Genomic DNA, 23,309 nt, shown 5'->3' on the forward strand with positions numbered 1-23,309 from the left:
AAATGGCAAGATTTTATTCTTTTTGATTGCCGAGTAATATTCCATTGTATATATATACCACATCTTCTTATCCATTCATCCATCAATGGACATCCGGACTCTTTCCATACTTCGGCTATTGTTGATAGTGCTGCTATAAACATGGGGGTGCATGTGTCCTTTCGAAACAGCACACCTGTATCCCTTGGATAAATGCCTAGTAGTGCAATTGCTGGGTCATAGGGTAGTTCTATTTTTAGTTTTTTGAGGAACCTCCATGCTGTTTTCCAGAGAGGCTGCACCAGCTTGCATTCCCACCAACAATGCAAAAGAGATCCTCTTTCTCCGCATCCTCACCAACATCTGTTGTTGCCTGAGTTGTTAATGTTAGCCATTTTGACAGGTGTAAGGTGGTATCTCATTGTGGGTTTGATTTGTATTTCCCTGATGATGAGTGATATTGAGCATTTTTTCATGTGTCAATTGGCCATCTGGATGTCTTCTTTGGAGAAGTGTCTATTCATGTCTTTTGCCCGTTTCTTCACTGGATGATTTGTTTTTTGGGTGTTGAGTTTGATAAGTTCTTTATAGATTTTGGATACTAACCCTTTTTCTGATATGTCGTTTGCAAATATCTTCTCCCTTTCAGTTGCCTTTTGGTTTTGCTGATTGTTTCCTTTGCTATGCAGAAGCTTTTTATTTTGATGAGGTCCCAATAGTTCATTTTGCTTTTGTTTCTCTTGCCCCCGGAGACATGTTGCATAAGCAGTTGCTGCAGCCAAGGTCAAAGAGGTTTTTGCCTGCTTTCTCCTTGAGGATTTTGATGGCTTCCTGTCTTACATTTAGGTCTTTCATTCATTTTGAGTTTATTTTTGTGTATGGTATAAGAAAGTGGTCCAGGTTCATTGTTCTGCATGTTGCTGTCCAGTTTTCCCAGCACCACTTGCTGAAGAGACTGTCTTTATTCCATTGGATATTCTTTCCTGCTTTGTCAAAGATTAGTTGCCCATACGTTTGTGGGTCCATTTCTGGGTTTTCTGTTCTGTTCCATTGATCTGAGTGTCTGTTTTTGTGCCACACACACATGTGTCTTGAAAGAAAAGGGTCATATTTGTAAAAGTAATAATGTAAGAGAATAACTTATTTGCAGAAATTAAAAAAGTTTATATCTGAGTTGAAGTATTCTTCTTTTCTTTTTTTAATGTTTATTTATTTTTGATAGCATGCACAAAAGTGCGTGCCCGAGCATGGTAGGGGCAGAGAGAGAGGGAGACAGAGGATCTGAAGCAGGCTCTGCACTGACAGCAGAGAGCCTGGTGTGAGATTGGAACTCACAAACCATGAGATTATGACCTGACACTTAACTGACTGAGCCACCCAGGCATCCCTAAGTGTTCTTTTCAAAGAAGAAAATACTTTGTGGTGTATTTTACAGTGTTCATGTGATCATGGTATCTGATATCTTAATTTTAATACTCATTGAGCCCAGTTTCCAAGCCCATGAATAAGAGACTAGCTTAAGGTAAAACTGAGGAAAATGCCCTTTTCAGATTTTACATAGGTGGAAAAGTAATACATTGTCTGGGAACATAATGCCTAACAAAGATCTGGCTCAAGAGCTAGGAACACAATGAATGAAGCCCGCAGAGTAAGGGATCCCGAGGAACCTAGGGGACCTATATGCCAGCATCCAACTGTTTTCATATTGGCCAGCCAGTGTTGCCTTGAATGAAGATATTATCTACAAAAATCTACTTTCCACATATGTTCTGGAAAGAATTCTTACATCTATCCAGTGAGGCTGGAAAAATTGAATTAAGCAGAATAGGGGGTTAAATTTTCAAAGTAGTTCATATGTTCAGCTCATTTACCCTTTCAGCTATATCGTCTGTGTGCCACTCAATGTGATGGATGGGTAAAGATGAAGAAGATGAAGTTTCTCCCCTTTGGGAGCTTATGGTCTTATGTTGTAACTTAGCATACCTTTCCAAACTTAGAGAAAGGTTATAAGGTATGTTTCAAAATGTTTTTTAAATCATTTGAGTGGAATTTAGAATGCATTTTCCATACAAACGGCGTCGTAATTTGTGGTTATAACCCCAGAAGTCTATTTTTTCATAATGTAGCTGAACTATAGTATTAGTCTAGGTTAAAATATACAAAAATTGAATGCCATTAAGAGTACAGCAAGGACAAAGGGAAGAGTTTCTCAAAGAAATTTTCTCTGTTTGGCATCTCGTACGTTATTGTACCCCTTTAATCTGTTTTTACTAGCTGCTTTTCCTAGCCATGTTCCCCCAGCTCCAAATCTTTTCATGTACCCTGTCCCACACATATTTTTGTTGTAAATTACTACTCCTTCCTTTCCCTAAGCAAAGTTCCCATTTCCTCAGTGAAATCAATCTCAACTAGATATTGAGAGACAAGCATTCGCTTTTTGTTTAACTTATTTAATGTCTTTTTAAATTGGCAAGATATACAGATGTAAAAATCTCAAATTGTCCAAAAGGACATACAGTGAGAGCAAGTGGCAAGTAACAGTTTTTGAATCATGTATAATCCTATTTTGAAAGCAGATACCTGTGAAACCAAATGAATTTCTGATATAATTATATAAAGTGTAACAAACTTAGGAGTAAAAGTAGGCAGTGAAGGAAGAAATGTTTTGAAACAACAGCAATACCACATAAGAAGCCAAACTTACCTTTGCTTTCCTCCCAATCAGCTCCTCTTAAGCTACTCTAACTTTTTATACTTTCTTCCCTTCCTTATTTTTCTGAACCCATCAATTTGCTTATATCCAGATTTTTAACAACAGCTCTCATAGCAGTGGGCTTTCAAGTAGCAAGGGAGGAACAAGAACCCTTGTTATGGTTCACTTAGGAATTTGCCTATATTTTTAATTTCTAAAGATCGCTGTTATTTACGTATAGTACTCCATGACTTGATACTAAAATTAGTGAACTTAAGGACAAGCCAAGATATTTTTCATTAGATAAAAATTATGGCTTGCTGATTGTTTTTTCCACTCATAAAATTATTCAATCCTAGTCAGTAAAGCCATTTACCAGCTTTAGTAATGGGTTCTTCATTTATTCCACTTGTTTAAATTTCTTTTATTATCCTGTAAAGCCATTGTAAAGACTTGGGTTTTTTTTTTAATTTTAAATTGAACATTTCACTTTTGTACATCAATTTTAAATGATCATAGCATTTTATATTTTGTTTTGGCAATTGTGTAGGTTAGGGTTGTCCAGAGAAACAGAACCAATAGCAGATACATATATATGTAAGAATATAATAATAATACAGTATTAATAAAATATAATATTTGAAGATAATAAAATGGTATAGATATAATTCTTAATTAAAATGTATTGATAATGAGATATATATGTGTGTGTGTGTATATATATATATGTGTATATATATATATATATATATAAATACTTGCATATGTAGAGATACATTGATTATGAAGAATTGGCTCATAAAATTATAGAGGCTAAGTCTCACCATCTACCATCTGCAAGCCTGAGACCCAAGAAAGCCAGCCGTGTGATTCTAGTTCAAGTCCAAAGGCCTGATAATCAGGAGAGCTGATGGTATAAATCCTAGTTCAAGAGCAGGAAAAGAGCAGTGTCCCAATTCAGGCAGGCAAGCAGGGCACCAATCCCCCCTTCCTCCACTTTTGTTCTGTTTAGCCCCTCAACAGATTGAATGATGCCCACCCACACTGGGAAGATAGTCTACCTTACTTAGTTTTTACTAAGGTGGTTATACTGTGGTGATTTTCTAACTCCATCCTTCCTTCTATTAGTCGGCCTTTTTAAAATTCATGAGTTCATAGTGATAAAGGTTTTTTCCTTGCCTTCCCTCTTTCCATATTCTCACCTCTTCTCAAACATTAGATCTTTGGTTCCTAACAGCAGCAATATATTTTCACATTTGCTTATTCTTATCACATACACAAAATAGTTTCAGAATTCCTGCACTCATAGCACTACTAAAAACAAAACTGCAAAGCACTCAAGATTTGTTTGCAATCTTTTGTTGTCTTTAATAAGACAACTAATAATACTGTTGACAGTATATAGTCAAATTACTGTTCCAAAGCTACTTGGATTAGTTCTTTAAGTTTTTTTTTATTTTAATTCCAGTATAGTTAACATACAGTGTTTTATTAGTTTCAGGTGTACAATATAGCAATTCAAGAATTCTATACAATACTCAGTGTTCATCATGATAAGTGTACTCTTTAATCCCTGTCACCTATTTCACCCATCCCCCCACCCACCTCCCCTCTGATAACCATCAATTTGTTCTGTATCGATAAGAATCTGTTTCTTGGTTTCTCTTTTTTTCCTTTGCTCATTTGTTTTGTTTCTTAAATTCCACATATGAGTGAAATCATACAGTATCTGTCTTTCTCAGACTAACTTATTTTACTTAGCATTATACTCTCTAGCCCCATCCATGTTGTTACAAATGGCAAGATTTCATTCTTTTTTATGGCTGAGTAATATTCCACTGTATGTATATGTGTATGTGTACATCTTTATCCATTCATCAGTCACTGGACACTTGGGCTGCTTCCATAATTTGACTATTGTAAATAGTGCTGTAATAAACATAAAACTGCACGTATCCCTTTGAATTAGTGTTTTTTTATGCGGGGGGTGGGGGGGTGGGTAAATACCCAGTGGTGCGATTACCAGATACTAGGATAGTTCTATTTTTAACTTTTTGAAGAACTTCCAAAAACACTGTTTTCTACAGTGGCTGCACCAGTGTGCATCCCCACCAGGAGCACACAAAGGTTCCTTTTTCTCCACATTACTTGGATTAGTTGTTTGTTTGAAGAGTTAGTTATTCATTTCAAGTGGTTAGGTTCTCTTGTTTCTGTTTGTACTCAATTTAAATATTCTCATCTTTTTAAATTTAATTTCACTCTTTAACTCTGTAAAACATTAATATGTTCCAAAAGCCAAAACTTTACAAAAAAGTATGTTCAGAGAAGTGTCATTCCCTGCCCCATTCTTTCTACCTACTCCCTGTAGGTAACCAAATTCATTAGTTTCTGGTTTACCTTTGCTATGTTTATTTTTATAAAATTAAGTCCTTTCATTTCTTTTTTCTGATTTCTCATTTCATACAAAGATGGCATACCATGTATACTTGTGTATGCTTTTTGTTTTTCAGTTATGTATTTGTCCTCAAACGACACCCTGTTAATCAACTTAGCAAGTTTAAAACATAAGAATTCTTCCAATAGGAAAATATGGTTCCATGTTCTAGGTTTAAATGTTTTTCCACAGAAAACAAGCCATTAGTGACATGTCAATAAAGCTCATTTATAAACAACCACCTACACATTACTATTTTATGTGAACTTCCATATCCTTTATATGCTGAAAGGAAAATATATTATATAATTCACTGCCATTGGCTTTTCTTCCTCTTGGCAGTTTGCTGCTGCCTACTGTCATTGCTCTGAAAATGCAATAATGGTGACCGTCCTTTTGTAGGGTTTATTTCCATTAAACTTCTTATTTTCAGCCTGTAGATTGACATGCTACTGTGAGAAGTGAAACATAGAGATCATGTGTACCCTTTTCCCCCTTTCCTGACATGATAACATCTTGCAAAACTGTAGGACAGTATCACAACCAGGAAATTGACATTGCCACAATCCACTGATTTTTATTCAGATTTCTCAAGTTTCACATGTACTCTGTGTGTGTGTGTTTAGTTCTATGTAACTTTATCACATCCAGTTTCAAGTATCTGCCACCACAGTCAAGATACGGGACATTCTCATCACCACAAAAATCCCTCCTATTGTATAAAGCTTATTTTTAACCACTGGTTTATTCTCTTGTAGACATAAAGGTAATTTTTTAGATTTAAAAAAAAAAAATTCAGGGCACCTAGTAGCTCAGTCAGTTAAGCGTCCAATACTTGATTTCGGCTCAGGTCATGATCTCATGGTTTGTGGGCTCGAGCCCCACATTGTGCTCTGCACTGAGCATGGAGCCTGCTTGGGTCTCTCTCTGTCCTTTCTTTCTCTCTCTCTCTCTTCCCCTCTCTGCTTATGCTGTCTCTCTCTCTCTCTCTGTCTCTCTCTCTCTCAAAATAAATAAACATTTAAAAAAATTCCATACTAATTCAAATAAAACCTTTATCATTGTAATGAATTATGCCAGAACTGGGTTTTCTATTTGTATGTTATGTATACAATTAACTGTGACAGGTAGCCACTGTTCAGAATTCTATGTCTGAGTTTCTCTTTACTGTGTTTTAAGTATTCAGTCATGCAACAGGAATCTGAGTTATGAATCACTTTCTGCTTAAATCAGGATCTCTAGGGGTGAGTTAGTTGAAAACGCTTATCAAGGAGGGATGCCTGAATGGTTCAGTTGGTTAAGCATCTGACTCTTGATTTAGGCTCAGGTCATGATTTCATGGTTTGTGGGTTCAAGCCCTGTGTCGGGCTCTGGGCTGACAGTTTGGAGCCTGCTCTAAGGGATTCTCTTTCCCTCTCTCTCAATAAAATACTTAAAAAAAAAAAAATAAAATGCTTATCAAAAACTTAAAAATGAAAATGAAGTTATGCCTATATTCTGTATATTTATTAAGAGACTTATTTTTCAGCTGTTCAAAATTCTTGACATGGAAGAATGAAAAACTTTCCCCAAAGATCAGTAACAAGATAGCCATGCCCATTTTCACCACTGGTGTTCAACATTTTACTGGCAATTCTAATCAGAGCAATTAGAGGGAAGGAAGAAAAGGAGGGAGGGAATGAAGAAAGAAAGGAAGAAAACAAAGGCATCCATTTGGAAAGGAAGAAATAAAACTATCTCTATTTGCAGACAACAATAAGGTACCTAGGAATAAACCTAAGTAAAGTGGTAAAAGATCTATACTCTGAAAACTATACAACACTTATGAAAGAAATTAAAGAGGACACAAAGAAATGGAAAAACATTCCGTGCTCATAGATAGGAAGAACAGACATTGTTAAGATGTCTGTACTACCCAAAGCAATCTACACATTATACATTTAATGCAATCCCTACCAAAATACCAACAGTGGGACTCCTGGATGGCTCAGTCAGTTAAGAGTCTGACTCTTGATTTTGGTTCAGGTCATGATCTCATGGTTCATGGGTTCAAGACCCACATCAGGCTCCATGCAGAGCTGCTTGGAATTCTCTCTCTCTCTCTCTCTCTCTCTCTCTCTCTCTGCCCCTTCCCCTCCCTCCCTCTCTGTCTGTCTGTCTCTCTCTCTTTCAAAATAAATAAACTTAAAAAAAAATACCACCAGCATTTTTCAGAAAGCTAGAACAAACAGTCCTAAAATTTATGCAACCACAAAATGTATGGAACCACAAAAGACCCTGAATAGCCAAAGCAATCCTGAAAAAAACAAAACTGGAGGCATCGATTCCAGATTTCAAGCTATATTACAAAGCTGTAGTCATCGAGAGAGTACAGTCCTGGCACAAAAATAGACATGTAGATGAATGGAACAAAATAGAAAATCCAGAAATGGACCCACAGCTATATGGTCAACTAATCTTGGACAAAGCAGGGAAGAATATCCAATGGAAAAAGACAGTTTCTTCAACAAATGGTGTTGAGAAAACTGGACGGCGACATGCAGAAGAATGAAACTAGACCACTTTCTTACACCATACATGCAAATAAATTCAAAATGGATGAAAGACCTAAATGTGAGACAGGAAACCATCAAAATCCTAGAGGAGGACACAGGCAGCAACCTCTTTGACGTTGGCCACAGCAACTTCTTACCAGACACATCCCCAAAGGCAAGGGAAACAAAAGCAAACTGTTGGGACTTCAAGATAAAAAGCCTCTGCACAGCAAGGAAACAATCAACAAAACTAAAAGGCAGCCTATGGAATGGGAGAAGATATTTGGGAATGACATAACAGATAGGGGGTGAGTATCAAAAATCTATAAAGAACTTACCAAACTTAACACCCAAAAAACAAATAACTCAGTTGAGAAATGGGCAGAAGGGGCGCTTAAGCATCTAACTCTTGATTTCGGTTCAGGTCGTGATCACACAGTTTGTGGGTTCAAGCCCTGCATCAAAGCCTGCTTGGGATTCTTTCCCTCTCCCTCTCTCTGCCCCTCCCCCACTCGTGCACATGCTCTCTCTCAAAATAAATAAATAAAAGAAAAAAAAAATGGGCAGAAGACATGAATAGACACTTTTCCAAAGAAGACATCCAGATGTCTAGCAGACACATGAAAAGATGCCCAACATCACTTATCATCAGGAAAATACAAATCAGAACCATAATGAGATTACCACCTCACACCTGTCAGAATGGCTAAAATTAACAACATAGGAAAGAATAAGTGTTGGTGAGGATGGAGAGAAAAGGGGAACCCTCTTGCGCTGTTGGTGGGAATGCAAACTGGTGCAGCCACTCTTGAGAGCAATATGGAGGTGCCTCAAGAAACTAAAGCTAGAACTACCCTACAATCCAGCAATTGCACTATTAGGTATCCACCCAAAGGATACAAAAATACAGATTTGAAGAGGAACACGCACCCCAGTGTTTACAGCAGCATTATCAACAATAGCCAAACTATGGGGAGAGCCCAAATATCCATTGACTGAAGAATAGATAAAGAAGATGTGTGTGTGTGTGTGCACGTGCGTGCGAGTGTGTAATGGAATATCACTCGGCCATCAAAAACACTGTAATCTTGCCATTTGCAATGATGTGGATGGAGCTAGAATATATTATGCTAAGCGAAATAGGTCAATCAAAAAAGACATAGAGTGTAATTTCACTCATGTGAAATTTAAGAAAGAAAACAGATGAACATAGCGGAAGGGAAGGAAAAATAAGACAAGAAAGGGAGGCAAACCATAAGAGACTCCTAAATACATAGAACAAACCGAGGGTTGCTGGAGGAAAGGTAGGTGGGGGATGGGCTAACTGGGTGATGGGTACTAAAGAGGGCACTTGTGATGAGCACTGTGTGTTGTATATAAGTGATGAATCACTTAATTCTCCTAAAACCAGTACTACACTGCATGTTAACTAAAATTTAGATTTTAAAAATATATGTAAAAAAAAAAGAAAATCTCAAAGAATGCACATTGACTATGTTCCTTATTGTTTAACCCTGAATAATTAAATAATTTGTGTTTTGGTTTCCATATCTGTAAAATGGAGATAATATTTACTGCAGAGAGTTATTTTAAAGGTTAAGATATAGCTTGTAGCTTATAAAGCAACAAGTATAGTGTTTTGACTTTAGAAAGAGCTCAAAAAAAATTTAGCAATATATTTCATTATTACAGTCCAGCTGTCATCCAAAATAATCAGTTTAGATAAATAGAATTAATTAGATAAATAGAGGTTCTGTGACCTATTTACCTTTTTCTGTATAAGACATAGGAAGTATTAGGAGGGTAAAGAAAAACCTGAGGATTTTGTCCCTTTTTTTTCCCTTTCCTTTTAGAGAGAGACAGAGCGCAACCAGAGGAAGGGCAGAGAGAGAGGGAGACACAGAATCCAAAGCAGGCTCCAGGCTCTGAGCTGTCAGCACAGAGCCTGACATAGGACTCGAACTCACGAGCCATGAGATCACAACCTGAGCCAAAGTCAGATGCTTAACCGATTAAGCCACCCAGGTGCTTGGGATTTTGTCCCTTTAACGTTCACATAACTTGCAGGTTTCTTGAGATTTTATACAAAAACGGTCTCTTACAGGTAGTGACTTTGATATAAGTTTTTAGTAATGGAATTAATTAAAAGTTCATTTGTGGCCTTTGAGAGTGTCGGTAGAGTAGTAAGGCAGAAATCTGAATATAAGAGTTTAATTTCGGTATTGAAGAGTAGAGACTGTATCAGACCATTATTTTGAGCATTTTTTTGATTTGTGAAAAAAAAAGAGTATTTGTTAAATTAAGCAAAAGGAGAGTTAAGCAGCATCAGGAATCCAGCAAATCATATATGTACTTATAATATTGACCATCAATACTGGTGTAAAATTTTCGTAGCGTTCATAGCTTAGTCCAGAAAGTAAACAAATAGGTAGGAAATCCAGGATTGCACATTAGAAGGACATGTGTGTGGCAGAAGGTTAACGGGCTGAGTAATTAACCTTCTTTTTTCTATTTGTAATTATCCCCAGCCTTATTGAAGTATAATTAACAAATAAAATTGTATGTATTTAAAGTGTATAACATGATGATTTGAATGTGTGTGTGGGTGTGTGTGCGCGCGCCCGCGTGTGTGCGTACCCATTCTAAGAAACTGGTTGCCATCAAGATGGGAGGAGCTGATTTCATTTAGGAAGAAGTAAAAGGAGGAGGAGGAGAGGAAAAGAGATTAAAATAAAGAGGGGAGTCACCTAACTGGCTCAGTCAGTGAAGCATGTGATTCTCGATCTCAGGGTCATGAGTTTGAGCCACATATGAGTTTAGCCACATTACCTAAAAATTAAATTAAATTTAAATTTAAAAAAATAAAATAATGGGAATAAATAAATGGGAATAAAAAACAAAATAATAGTGTCCACCAGTTTACTTGGTCTTGCAGTGAAGACAAGTTTCCCTCCAAAAGCAGCTTACGCATGTGAAGGATATCTTAAAAAACAGTTTCCCCAGATATTTGATACTCAGTTCCTACAGCTCTCCAAGGCTGTCAATAACAGTTTGCTTAGCTGAGCCCCTCAATAATATCTTAACTTGAGAGAGAATTGCTAACAGGTCTTTTTGGGATGCTACATTGCACAACTCCTGGGGGCACCATTCACATCTTTATCTGAACAAAGCTTCTTGGAGTCATTCAAGACGGCAACGCTGCAGGACCCACCCCCACACAATTCCATGAAGGTCAACAGGGAATATCATCAGTTCCTTAAAGTATGGTAAGACAGTGTAGAGAGGCTCCGTCACTTCAGTCCTCCCAGGAAAAGAATGCAAGGTAAAGAACCCTTAGGATTGCTTCTCATAGCGAAGTAACGCATTTGCCTCAGCTATAGCCCCCTGAGGTAGTTGGTGATCGTTGGTATAATGTAGGGGAGTCTGGAGGTTCCCAGCCCTGAATGGGAGTCATTTAAAATCTCTTGCTCCTTCAGACTCTCAGAGCTCAGTGGAAGGGGCCTGGAATTCCTTTATGACACTCTCTCTCCAACTGAAGTTCAGGTGGTAAGCAAGCAAGGCCTGAGACAAGTGACTTTTAATTGAAAGTACATAATAATAGGGGCACCTTGGTGGCTCAGTTAGTTGAGCATCTGACTCTTAATCTCAGCTCTGCCTGGATTCTCTCTCCCTCTCTCTCTGCCCCTCCCCTACTGACGTACACATGCTCTCTCATTTTCCTTACGTAAGTTTTAGCTTTTGCATAAATAACTGTCTCTCCATTCCTTGTTTGCATACTTAATCTATTTTACTTGGTTGAAACATACTGTACCTATTCATCATGTATGAAAATTTAACATATTTGTCTTATTTGTAATAGCACAGAAATGTTAATAGATAACACTGATGTGATTTTGAAAAGCATTTAAATAGAATTTCTAGTTTCTCTCATAAAATCAATAGTATATATTTGTGGTCTCTGAAACAGTAGTCACTAGCCAGCCACACATGGCTAATGAGCATTTGAATTGTGACTAGTCTGAAATGAGATGTGCTATGAATATAAAGTACATACCGGATTTTGAAAAAAAGCATAATGGAGAGGATGTAGAGAAACGGGAACCCTCTTGCACTGTTGGTGGGAATGCAAATTGGTGCAGCCACTCCGGAAAACAGTGTGGAGGTTCCTCAAAAAATTAAAAATAGACCTACCCTATGACCCAGCAATAGCACTGCTAGGAATTGACCCAAGGGATACAGGAGTGCTGATGCATAGGGGCATTTGTACCCCAATGTTTATAGCAGCACTCTCAACAATAGCCAAATTATGGAAAGAGCCTAAATGTCCAGCAACTGATGAATGGATAAAGAAATTGTGGTTTATATACACAATGGAATACTACATGGCAATGAGAAAGAATGAAATATGGCCCTTCGTAGCAACGTGGATGGAACTGGAGAGTGTTATGCTAAGTGAAATAAACCATACAGTGAAAGACAGATACCATATGTTTTCACTCTTATGTGGATCCTGAGAAACTTAACAAAACCCATGGGACAGGGGAAGGAAAAAAAAAAAAAAGAGGTTAGAGTGGAAGAGAGCCAAAGCATAAGAGACTCTTAAAACCTGAGAACAAACTGAGGGTTGATGGGGGATGGGAGGGAGGGGAGGGTGGGTGATGGGTATTGAGGAGGGCACCTTTTGGGATGAACACTGGGTGTTGTATGGAAACCAATTTGACAATAAACTTCATATATTGAAAAAAAAGAAAAACAAAATATCTCATGAATAATTTTTATTGATTACATGTTGAAATGATAATACTTTGGATATATTGGTTAAATAAAATATATTATTAAAATTAAGTTCACTTATTTCTTTTTACTTCTTTTATTGTGGCTACTAGAAAACTTTAAATTACATATGTGGCTTACATTTTATTTCTATTAGACTGCACTGATATAGATTATCATATACAGCTATGAGACTATATAAAATTGGAAAAGACACTAAAACTGCAAGAACAAGGGAATGGTTAAATCATCTTTGGTATGTTTACTAGGTACAATATTGTGCAGCCTTTAAATTATAAAAATATGGTTGATGTGGCCAAAAACAAATATGTAATATTATATTAAGGGCAGAAAGTATGATATAAAGTTATAGAAATTAAAAAAAAAACAAAAACCTAAGAGAATTTTTCCAGTATGGTAACATGCTAACTAGAGATAGGTTCAGTAGATAGGATTACAAGTGAAGTTTTCTTTGTTTCCAAATTTAATAGAGTGCCTTTGTAATCTTTTTCACACTGAAATATATGAAAACCGTAAAACTTCTTTTCCTATTACAAAAATTACTGGGTAACACTGACTCACAGATTTCGATGGTGTATTAGTGTTCACTTTGAGAAGGGAGCAAGCCAACTAACCACATCTTCACATCCTCTCCCACTGCTCAGCGAAAATCCCAAAGACAGGGTGATTGGTCACATACACTGTGTTTGTAAAGGGATGAAAGAATGATGGAGGAACATTTACATCTTCTACTGCTTTTTAAAGAAAAGAATTAGAAAAATGAACCTAAGATCTCTTAAAAAGAATTAAAGCTGTGAAAATGACGTGCTGTGTTTAAATGCTGATCTTGCTAAATATGTATACTTTTTCATTTATAGATTCATGGTGTTGCTATCTCAAGTTGAAAAATCATCAGAAGAAATCCTGGAGATAATGCAAAATTTAAGTAGTATACAGGTTTGCTTTTTTTTTTTCCTTTGAGGTGTATAATTTTTCATATATCTCCTACCCCATTTGAAAAAAGAAGATAGGAAAGAAGCCCTAAATTGGAGAATCCAATCCAGGAAAGAACTTACAGGGAATATGTCTAGTTACTTTTTATGTAGGAATTTCTTTTCTTATATGAACATTAATTAACCATAATATTTTAGTAAGATCTGGCTTTTTCACATTTAAAAGTAAATTTGTGGATCATGTTTAGTGTTTTTAATAAATTATTTTTATTCAGGCATTTTAAAGCTTGCAGTAGTTGACCTACCAGAAAAAAAGTTAAACTTCCTACCACAGAATTCAAGTTTTTCAGATGAAAGAACCAGTAAACTGTATTTTTACTAGACTTGTCAGCAATGTTGTATTTGTAGAGAACTTAACTCATTTAAGATGTCTTTCTTTTAGGCTTTGGAGGGCAGTAGAGAGCTTGGAAAGCTCATTGGTATCTCCCGTATGTCATGTTTCTTCTTACAAAAAGAAATGCAGAAAACGAAAGAACTAAGTAAGAAAAATTCATGAGTTTTCAATGACATCTCCATTCCTTATTTGTAAACTTATATATGTATTCTAATATTCTCAATTTTAGAGATAAGCCTAATAGTTTTTCCCATATTTAAATCTGATAGACTTTTTTATCTATGGCACTACTGGACATGTATTGAAAATATTATTTAGAAAATCAGAAGCCATATATCTTTTACCATGATATGTTATTTCAGGGATTCTTGCTGAATATGAAGGGAAAGAATATGCCTTTGCAAATGAATATTAGGCTTTTTAAAAATTTGGTGCTCATTATTTAAGGAAGATATAATAAGGTATTGCATTTTGTACTTGAAATCTATGTGTATTACTTAAAATTATTTTTTTTCATTAAGTTTTTCTAAGATGAGAAATTATTTGCATTCCACGTTAGTTCTTAACATGGGATTTTTTTTTTTTTTTTTTTAGTGACAAAAGTAACAGAACAAAAACTCTTTGAAAAGAAGAATTCAGGACCTCCCAACAAAGGTAAAGAGTTGTGTTTTAATTTATAAAAAAAAGATCCTTTCATCTCATTTCACCATTTAAAACCAATCATCATGAGCCCTTTTTTAGTGTGATCTTCTAAAAAATCATGAATCCCATTTGAAAAACCTTATACTGGATTTGGCAGACTATGATAACTTCCCTGATGATTAAACTTTTAAAATATCTTTTGAAATACAATTTTCAGTTTAAGATTTAAATTTGGTCTTTTTATTAAAAGTTCTTGAGAATACAGACAAATAGGGGCAACAATGCATTAATATATAACAATTTTTGGTGTTGAATTAGGATTATACATTGCGTAAAAAGTTACTCGGTAACCAGTGTTCTGAAAACCTTCAGAGCGTTAATGATGTTTGATCTACTGTGAACCCATATGCCTCTGAGCATATCACAGTATGGGAAACGAAATTAGCAGGTTTTCCCGTAACACATGCATATCCATACCTCAGTAAGCAAAATGATCGTGGACTATAAAATATTAAAACCTTTAGACCAACTTAAGAAGGATCATTTTAATATTACTGACATCAATGCCATTTTGCAATCCCTGCAAACATATGAGGCATAACTGAAACTACTTCAGCCAATCTAGTATATGAGACTATATTTAGGATTATTTAGGATCTTTAACAAGTCTGTGGTGAGACTGCCGCGGGAACTGTTGGGATTCCCTGCTGCTTACTTCCGAGGCCACCTGGGTAATTAATACAGGGCAAGAGCCCTGGCAGTACTCCTCCAGAACTCATGTGGGAAGAGAGCTGAGCAGGCTTCCTGAGCCTTTCAGTTGAGCAGCTAACTTCCGCCGTGATCGCAAGAATTTAAGAACATGAAAGCAGCTCTTAGAAAAGACTTGAGGTCTCTTCCCTCCTATACTGTGAAACCTGATTATAATGTGTACCTGGATTTCAGTGGTTTTAGTCTCCTTTAACATGAGAAATTTTAGAGGATCATAATGGGAAATTGTAATGATTATTATTTCCCATCTAGAGGAAATCTCTCTTCTTTATATTCTGTGCCAGTGGTATGAATATTTTTTTTTAATCTGTAATTTTCTAGAATTGACTAGAATTAGGCTTTACATAGTTGGCTTTCATCAAGTTTTGAGAAATGAGGAAGGGAAAGTTGTAGAATAAATAAGTGAATCATCATTTTAATAATGGGAAAAAAAATTTCCAAAAGTATTTTTTCCCTCCCTGAACATTTATTAAGACATTTATTAAGACATGTGGTAAAAAGTTGTCTCCTTTCAGTTATCTAGTATATACCACTTCTTTGTGTATATACATGACCAGCCTTAAAACTATTTTCTAGTATTTTAGGCATTAAAACTGACTTGCCCTTTACCAGGCCTTCCCTAAGGGCCAAGTGTTTGTTCATGTATAAAGGAGATCCTGTGACTAAATCATGTTTTAAAATTTCTAATAAGAATTGAATATTTGTTGTGGTGTAAATGAAAACTGAATTTAGATACATAAAATATGTAGTAGCTATGTATATAGATATATATTTTATATCTATATATATCACAATATATGTCATCTTCTGTTTCTGTTTCTTGGCAAGAGCTGCTTTAGCTCTTTATATTTCCTGGGTTTATTCAAACCTTTGTTAGCCTTTTAACTAATTTTTTAAAAGTATTGTTGTCTGAAAAATCTTTTGAAGGTTACTTTTTTTATAATATGAGTTTGAGTATTTTTACTGAGTGTTTTTCTTTCTCTCTCTGGTTCATAATATATATTTTTTTTATTTTGGTGGTTTTATTTTGTTTTTGATTAAAGATGATACACACCAACACATACATATATATACATATATATATATGTATATATATGTATATACGTGTATAACTTTTTTGCTGAGTTAATTTTTAACCCCTTTTATTTACACATTCATTTTACAAGGACTTTGCTAGTGCTTTGGCATGTGAAACTAATTTGCTTTGTATATACATTCCTTATTTAGGGATCAAGCCTTCAGCTTTTTATAGAAATTTCTAATGTACTCCTTTCTTTTACTATGCTATTATCTAGAATTGTTTAAATTTTAAAATGTTTTGGGAATATTCATAATATTAGAAATTATATAATATAAAAACAACTCCCATAATATGTATGGGATTTGTTTTATTAGGTACTGAATGAAAATAAGAACAGGGGCATCTGGGTGGCTCAGTTGGTTAAGCGTCTGACTTTGGCTCAGGTCATGATCTCACATTTCATGGGTTCGAGCCCTGCATCAGGCTCTGTATTGACAGCTCAGAGCCTGGAACCTGCTTCGGATTCTGTCTTCCTCTCTCTCTGCCCCTCCCCCACTTACTCTCTGTCTCTCTCTGTTTCTCAAAAATAAATAAACATTGAAAAAAAAATTTTTTTAAGAAAAAAATTACTTGTTTTACTATCAAAAGAATGTCTTTCAGATTCTCATAAAATTTTCCTAGGATAGTTAAAATAGACAATATCAGGAAAATTCCAGCATTTATGCTTTGTTGCCCCCTCAGCTTGGTCCTTTACTTCTATTTATTTTTCCATGTCAGGAAAAATAGCTTGTTTGGCATCCATTGCAGTCTTTATGACAGGCAGAGCAGTATAATTGTAAAAATAACATGCTTAGTGATTTAAATAAATAGACATCTGACACACATTCTTAAGGCTTTATGTAACATTCAGGGAAAATTAAAACATACACAATAACATTAAAAGGTACACTGAGATTTTCATAGTTTTGAAAAGAACTGGACGTTGCAAATCAGGGAATGCTTTGATAGAGTATATGAATAAAAGAGGATCTCTCTTGCTAAGTACCATTTTCTTAAACAAAGGAAAGCTTTCTTTCTTTTTTCAGTTACTTAGGAAGTAAGCCTAACCTCACTTTCCTAAATAATATTGGCTTTATGACTCTTAGAAAAATAATGAGATGAAAGGTCCTTTTTCTGTTAGATTTGGATGTGAATTTTCATAATTATTCTTAATTTGTTATGCTGAAGATTTAAAACATGACCATTCAGTGAGTTGATACAGATGGAATGTCACATTATCATCACATGGTAAGGCATGAAATTTATTTACTTTACATAATCAACCTCTACTTAAAACAACTTAATACAGATATTCCCAAGTCAATAGATGGCATTATATAGTACTTAGTATTTTCATTTTTTCTGCAGATATTAGAAAATACCATCATTGTTTGTCTATGACCAGTACTTCCAGTAAACAAAATGTTTTTGAAAAGAATGTAAGCAAATTGTAGAGCCATTGCCAAGATACGAAATCTAGACACTTAGCTTTAGTCCAAAACATATTTTATCTGTTTTGAGAATAATTGTGTAGGTTGCAGTATGCATATTTGAAATGAAATGTAACCATCTAAACTTTACATTGTTCAAAAAAGTTGATTGTCTCAGCTGTTTATAATACAAAATATTTCAGAATTTCTAGCTGTGGCCTTCAAAAGAAAAGCACAAACTATGTTTCTGTTTTCTTTAGCTAACTTACTGTCTTACATTGTAAAATTCATCTGGGTTATAGGATTTTAAAGTTTTCAGATTCTTGGACTAGAGGACAAATTTTAAACTCTTTCTGTTCTAAGACTATAAAGTAGTTTGATACTGCCTTTTCATTCTAACCATCCACTGAAGTATTTTTTAACTTAAAATTATGTTGTTCTTTCCTCCACTCAGTCTTGAAAAAGCATTTATCATGTCGGCCAAGTGATTTCACTCCCTAGAAGACTACTACCCTTTTAGTTTTTCATACCTTAACATTAAACAATATCTTTGTTCAGACAAATACTTCAGTTTTAAAAGCACTGGAGTCTGAAGTTTAGACATGATGAGCTTTAGAAGAAACAACAAAAATTCCTTCCTATGTCTTAACGTTCTTGGTTTATCTGGAGATAAAAAATGGAGGTATTAGTTTTGGTGACACAGATATACATTAATGTACAACTGTAGTCCTCAGCTCTGTATCAGGATTCAATTTTCATGTATGTTGTACGTGGTTCATAGTTTTCCTATTAATAATGTTAATGCTCTTATTTTACACTGTTCATCACTGTTTTGGGGATACATTTTGACTGCTTACTTGAGATTTGTCTAGGATTTAAGGAAAAACAAACTGATTTATTACTTTTCAAAGCCTTTTAAATAATTTTTTCCATGATTTAAATTTTTGTATACTTCTCTAGAAGTATGATCACTTTTATATTTTAAATAATCCGTAAAAAAAATTAAACCATAGATTTGAACTCACTTAATAGCAATTATGTGTTTAAGAGGTGTAAATAACTTGGTATCAGACGTTACGAATATCCAGGTGCTCCGTATGTGCTGATGACAACAAAATTGAAACGAAAGACAGTAATAATTCTGACTGGTTTTCTCTGCAGAAGATATTGATTATTTGTGTGTGGTGAGAGATTTGGAAAATTCAATTAAAGGAGTTGTGCAAAGGTTTCATAAATTTTCCTTCTACAGCATGTACACAGACATTGTTGCGTATTAAATCAATGCAGCACTTCACAATATATTTTCTTTGAAACATAAAAATAAATAACATTTAAACAGTTCTGCTTACTACAGAAACAAATTTTATTTTCTGTGAAGCATTTAGTCATGTGCTATCACTGACTCATACACATTTGCCAGCTGTAACAAATTTTATAGACATTTTCTCCAGAGACATATCTCACATACTATGAATTTTTAAATGAGCAAATGGTGAAGAAGGGATGTCAGCAATATAAAAATTGATCAGTTAAAAGATAAAAGCATAAGTAAAGAGATTTGTATGGTAGTCTTAATAGGTTTTATTAAATAAAAATACTATAAAAAGACAGTAATGAACAGACTGAAGACTAACCGTTTTTGAGGTGGAGAAAAATTATTCTGGCACATTTAGTAGAAATTGGTTTTATGTCACCTGACAGGTGAACATTTTTTCCCCCATTTTAACTCTTAGAGTAGTCAGGAAAGCTCCTCAAAAAAGAGTTAGATAAATTCTCTAAGTGGTTTATGTATTTTAAACACATATGGAGAATAATAAAGCAGATATTTATAGTGTTATATAGCTAATTAAGTAGTTAAAGCAAGATTTCTGTGAAAAGTAAGTATTAGGTGACTTTTCCTCTAGCTCAGACCTCATATAGGAGGAAAGAAGTCATTTTAATTCATACTGTTCACACCTTATGCTTCAGCCCTCTGGAATCTCTCAGAACTCCAGGCCTCTCCTGCTCCTTTCTCTACCTAGATTGCTCTTTCTTCCTTCTCTGTCTAGCAAACTCCTGCTCATTCTTTAAGGTCAGCCTCAGATGTCACATCCTCTGTGACTCTCCCCAGCTCACCTAGGTAAAACGAAATTGCTTCCTCTTCTAGGCTTCTACAACACTTGTCTGAATGTTTATAAATGTATAACGTTGTAGTGTCGCAGTATATTGTAATCGTCTGGTTACAGGGCTCCTTCCGGGCTCCTCCTTGGCAAACAAACAAAAGTCATATCTCTATATTGTAGCCTCAGAACCTCGTATAGAACCTGGATAGAAGATCCACAGTGCATGTTCAATGAATGAATAAAAACAAATGCCATTCTAAGGATTTCTTAAAGGAATGTAAATATTTTCAAATACTTAGAAATTGCTATCTCCTTACGTGCCTCATCCATTTAATACTTTTTGAATGCCTCTTATGAGCCAGGCACTGTTCTAGCATTGGTGATATACTAAGGAACCAGACAGACCTGGTCCTGCCCTCAGGATTATAGAATCTGTCACAGAAGATAAGTAATTATAATAAAGGATAAGCATGTATTATAATAATAATAAGTTTTTTGGCACTTTCTTTTTTTTTTTTCAATATATGAAATTTATTGTCAAATTGGTTTCCATACAACACCCAGTGCTCATCCCAAAAGGTGCCCTCCTCAATACCCATCACCCACCCCCCATCAACCCTCAGTTTGTTCTCAGTTTTTAAGAGTCTCTTATGCTTTGGCTCTCTCCCACTCAGCACTTTCTATCCTAAATTCTTAAATGTATGTTTCAGAATTAGGCAAATCAGTAAGATGTTGAAATGAGAATTTATAGCACCAAAGCTATTTATAATGTAAAATAAAACTTTATGTTTAGGCTCTTTAATTTCATTCTATTCAGCATTTATTCTGCATCATATACTGTGACAACTTACTTTAAGCTGTTTTTTGAAAAAAACACTTTTCTTTCTTACAGAATTATATCATCTTGACAGCTATGAATTCCTTAAAGGCATTTTAAACTGAGGTAGGATCTCACCTTTCTTTTCTTTTTTTTTTTTTTTAATGTTTATTCAATTTTGAGAGAGAGAGAGAGAGAGAGCATGAGCAGGGGAGGGGCACAGAAAGTGGGAAACAGAGGATCTGAAGCCGGCTCTGCACTGACAGCAGAGAGCCTGACAGGGGACTCAAACTCACAAACTGTGAGATCATGACCTGAGCTGAAGTCAGATGCCTAACCAACAGAGCCACCCAGGCACCCCAGGGTTTCACCTTTCTAATTAAGGTTAGCCTTCTTAAATTTCATTGTTTTGTTCATGTGGAAACATTTTATTTACATTATCAAATTTGGTACTGTCTATAAAGAAAATAGGAACATGAACTTTGGAGCTGTTGTTGAAATTATAATCTAATTTTATAAACAAGAGGACAGTCTGACAAAATGTATGAGTTAGAGGCTGATTGAAAAGAACACCATCAGCTAGGCTGATCAGCTAGCACATATTTTTAGGTGAGTGTAAAGGGGGCTCTTAATTTAGCACCTTTAGTATAAATAACTAATTAGATACTGACAGGTGGGATATAGTTTCTGTAGGACACATGTGACTGAACAAGATATAACAAGTCTTTGAATTTGGAAATGTGCTAAATTAAGTAAATAATTATATATTAATTAGTTGTATCTTTCCTTCACAACAGTTCCCTATGGATTCAGCAATGTAAGTAAAAATGATAGATTTATAACTAGCTTATTATAACATATTAGCTAGAAGCAGTATGAGTCATAATGTGATATTAGTGTCTAATGTACCTATAACTGAAGGCTCGCATGAAGAGCTAGCCTATCTCAGACTTAGTGGCATCAATATTAATTAAGATTCTTAGAAGCTAACCAGATGTTGCCTGCTATCTCTTAGGAAAAAAGTTAATGCAAAATGAATTCTATACTGACAATCCATTTCTTTGGAAATGGTATTTAAAATTATTAGTATTAGCTTCCTAACAAACTAGCTGTTTTAAAAATATTTGCAAAGCATCTTATACACAAAATTGTGTCACTTTCATTCATTAGAATGTTTATTCTGTTGTACACTACAAATAATAGTTTATAATAATAGCTAACATTTATTGAGCACTGTCAATGTGCCAGACTTTATATATATTCCATTTAATCTTTTCAACAACTTACATGATATATAGTTATTCTTTATTTTATAGGTGAGGAAACAGAGGCACAAAGAGGTTGTCCTGGGGCACCTGGGTGGCTCATTTGGTTAAGTGTCCGACTTCAGGTCAGGTCATGATCTCGCAGTTTGTGAGTTCAAGCCGCATGTCGGGTTCTGTGCTGACAGCTCAGAGCCTGGAGCCTGCTTCAGATTGTGTCTCCCTCTCTCTCTGCCCCTCCCCCGCTCACGCTCTATCTCTCTCTCTCAAAAATAAATCAACATTTAAAAAAATGTAAATAAGGGGCGCCTGGGTGGCGCAGTCGGTTAAGCGTCCGACTTCAGCCAGGTCACGATCTCGCGGTCCGTGAGTTCGAGCCCCGCGTCGGGCTCTGGGCTGATGGCTCAGAGCCTGGAGACTGTTTCCGATTCTGTGTCTCCCTCTCTCTCTGCCCCTCCCCCGTTCATGCTCTGTCTCTCTCTGTCCCAAAAATAAATAAACGTTGAAAAAGCCAATATTTAAAAAAAAAAAATGTAAATACCTTGTCCCAGAATTACCTAAAAGGCAAAGCCGGGATATTAACCTGAGTAGTCTGGTGCTAGAGACGGTGCTTTGCTCACTCACAATAGTGATCTGTGACTTTCAGGTTTCTCTATTGGTCAAAGGTTTTAGATCCCATTAAACAGGAAGGATATAATATATATACATATACACACATACTTATAGGACTAAACATTTTATACAATTTCTGGCCCATGGAAATCCAACAGAAACTATTAGAAGACAGTCATACATCTGGTAGAGAACATATGCATTTAGTATATGACAGTCTCATCCATGAACTTCAGGTAACTAAGGCGTGCTGAGAATAGCTTTGTGTTGCTGGATTCTAGTAAAGATCATCACGTTTTTCTTTTTTTAATGTCTGTTTTGAGAGAGTGGGAGCAGGGGAAGGGCAGCGAGAGAGGGAGAGAGAAGGAGAGAGAGGGGGAGAGAGAGAGAGACGAAGAGGGAAAGGGAGAGGGAGGGAGGGAGGGAGGGAGAGAGAGAGAGAGAGAGAGAGAGAATATCCCAAGCAGGCTCCATGCTATCAGTATAGAGCCCGACATGGGGCTCAATCCCACCAACCATGAAATCACGACCTGAGCCAAAATCAAGAGTCAGACACTTAACTGGCTGAGCCACCCAGGTGCCCCAAGATCATCACACATTAGGCATGTTCTTCTGAGTCTTTGACTTGAGTAGTACTTTCAAAAGACTTGAAAGAATGAAAGTTGACCTACCACTCAACTTCCTTTTCAGTGGGAAGCAGTGGAGGGAAAAGACAAAGAAATGAAACTGGACTTCACCTTTGAGGCATTTCCCTGGGTTCTTTTGACTGTGTTTTGGGCAGTTTCTTTGTGATCTCACCCATTCCTTGGCTTTAGTTCTCACCTTAGTGTAGTACTGTATATGGTTTCCAAATCGAT

The 23,309-nt window shown here is 35.6% G+C and overlaps 1 protein-coding gene across 12 annotated transcripts in view; it reads left to right on the forward strand.

Annotated features, from left to right (window-relative positions):
* The window catches only part of ITGB3BP (integrin subunit beta 3 binding protein), a 72,701-nt gene that overhangs the window by 43,009 nt on the left and 6,383 nt on the right, over window positions 1-23,309 (forward strand). For 9 of the 12 annotated variants that reach the window (XR_007155235.1, XR_007155234.1, XR_007155236.1 and 6 more), the window contains 5 exons: window positions 13,291-13,369; window positions 13,808-13,904; window positions 14,354-14,413; window positions 20,654-20,704; window positions 21,376-21,395. Coding sequence is in view for 8 of the 12 variants with exons in the window: in XM_047873812.1 (XP_047729768.1) it covers window positions 13,291-13,369; window positions 13,808-13,904; window positions 14,354-14,413; window positions 20,654-20,703 (286 nt within the window). In the remaining 4 variants the exon portion in view is untranslated. The remainder of the gene's footprint in view (window positions 1-13,290; window positions 13,370-13,807; window positions 13,905-14,353; window positions 14,414-20,653; window positions 20,705-21,375; window positions 21,396-23,309) is intronic. The other 3 variants (XM_047873809.1, XM_047873808.1, XM_047873810.1) reach the window with 3 other exon arrangements.

The sequence above is a fragment of the Prionailurus viverrinus genome, chromosome C1, assembly GCF_022837055.1.
Source record: "Prionailurus viverrinus isolate Anna chromosome C1, UM_Priviv_1.0, whole genome shotgun sequence".
NCBI lineage: Eukaryota > Metazoa > Chordata > Mammalia > Carnivora > Felidae > Prionailurus > Prionailurus viverrinus.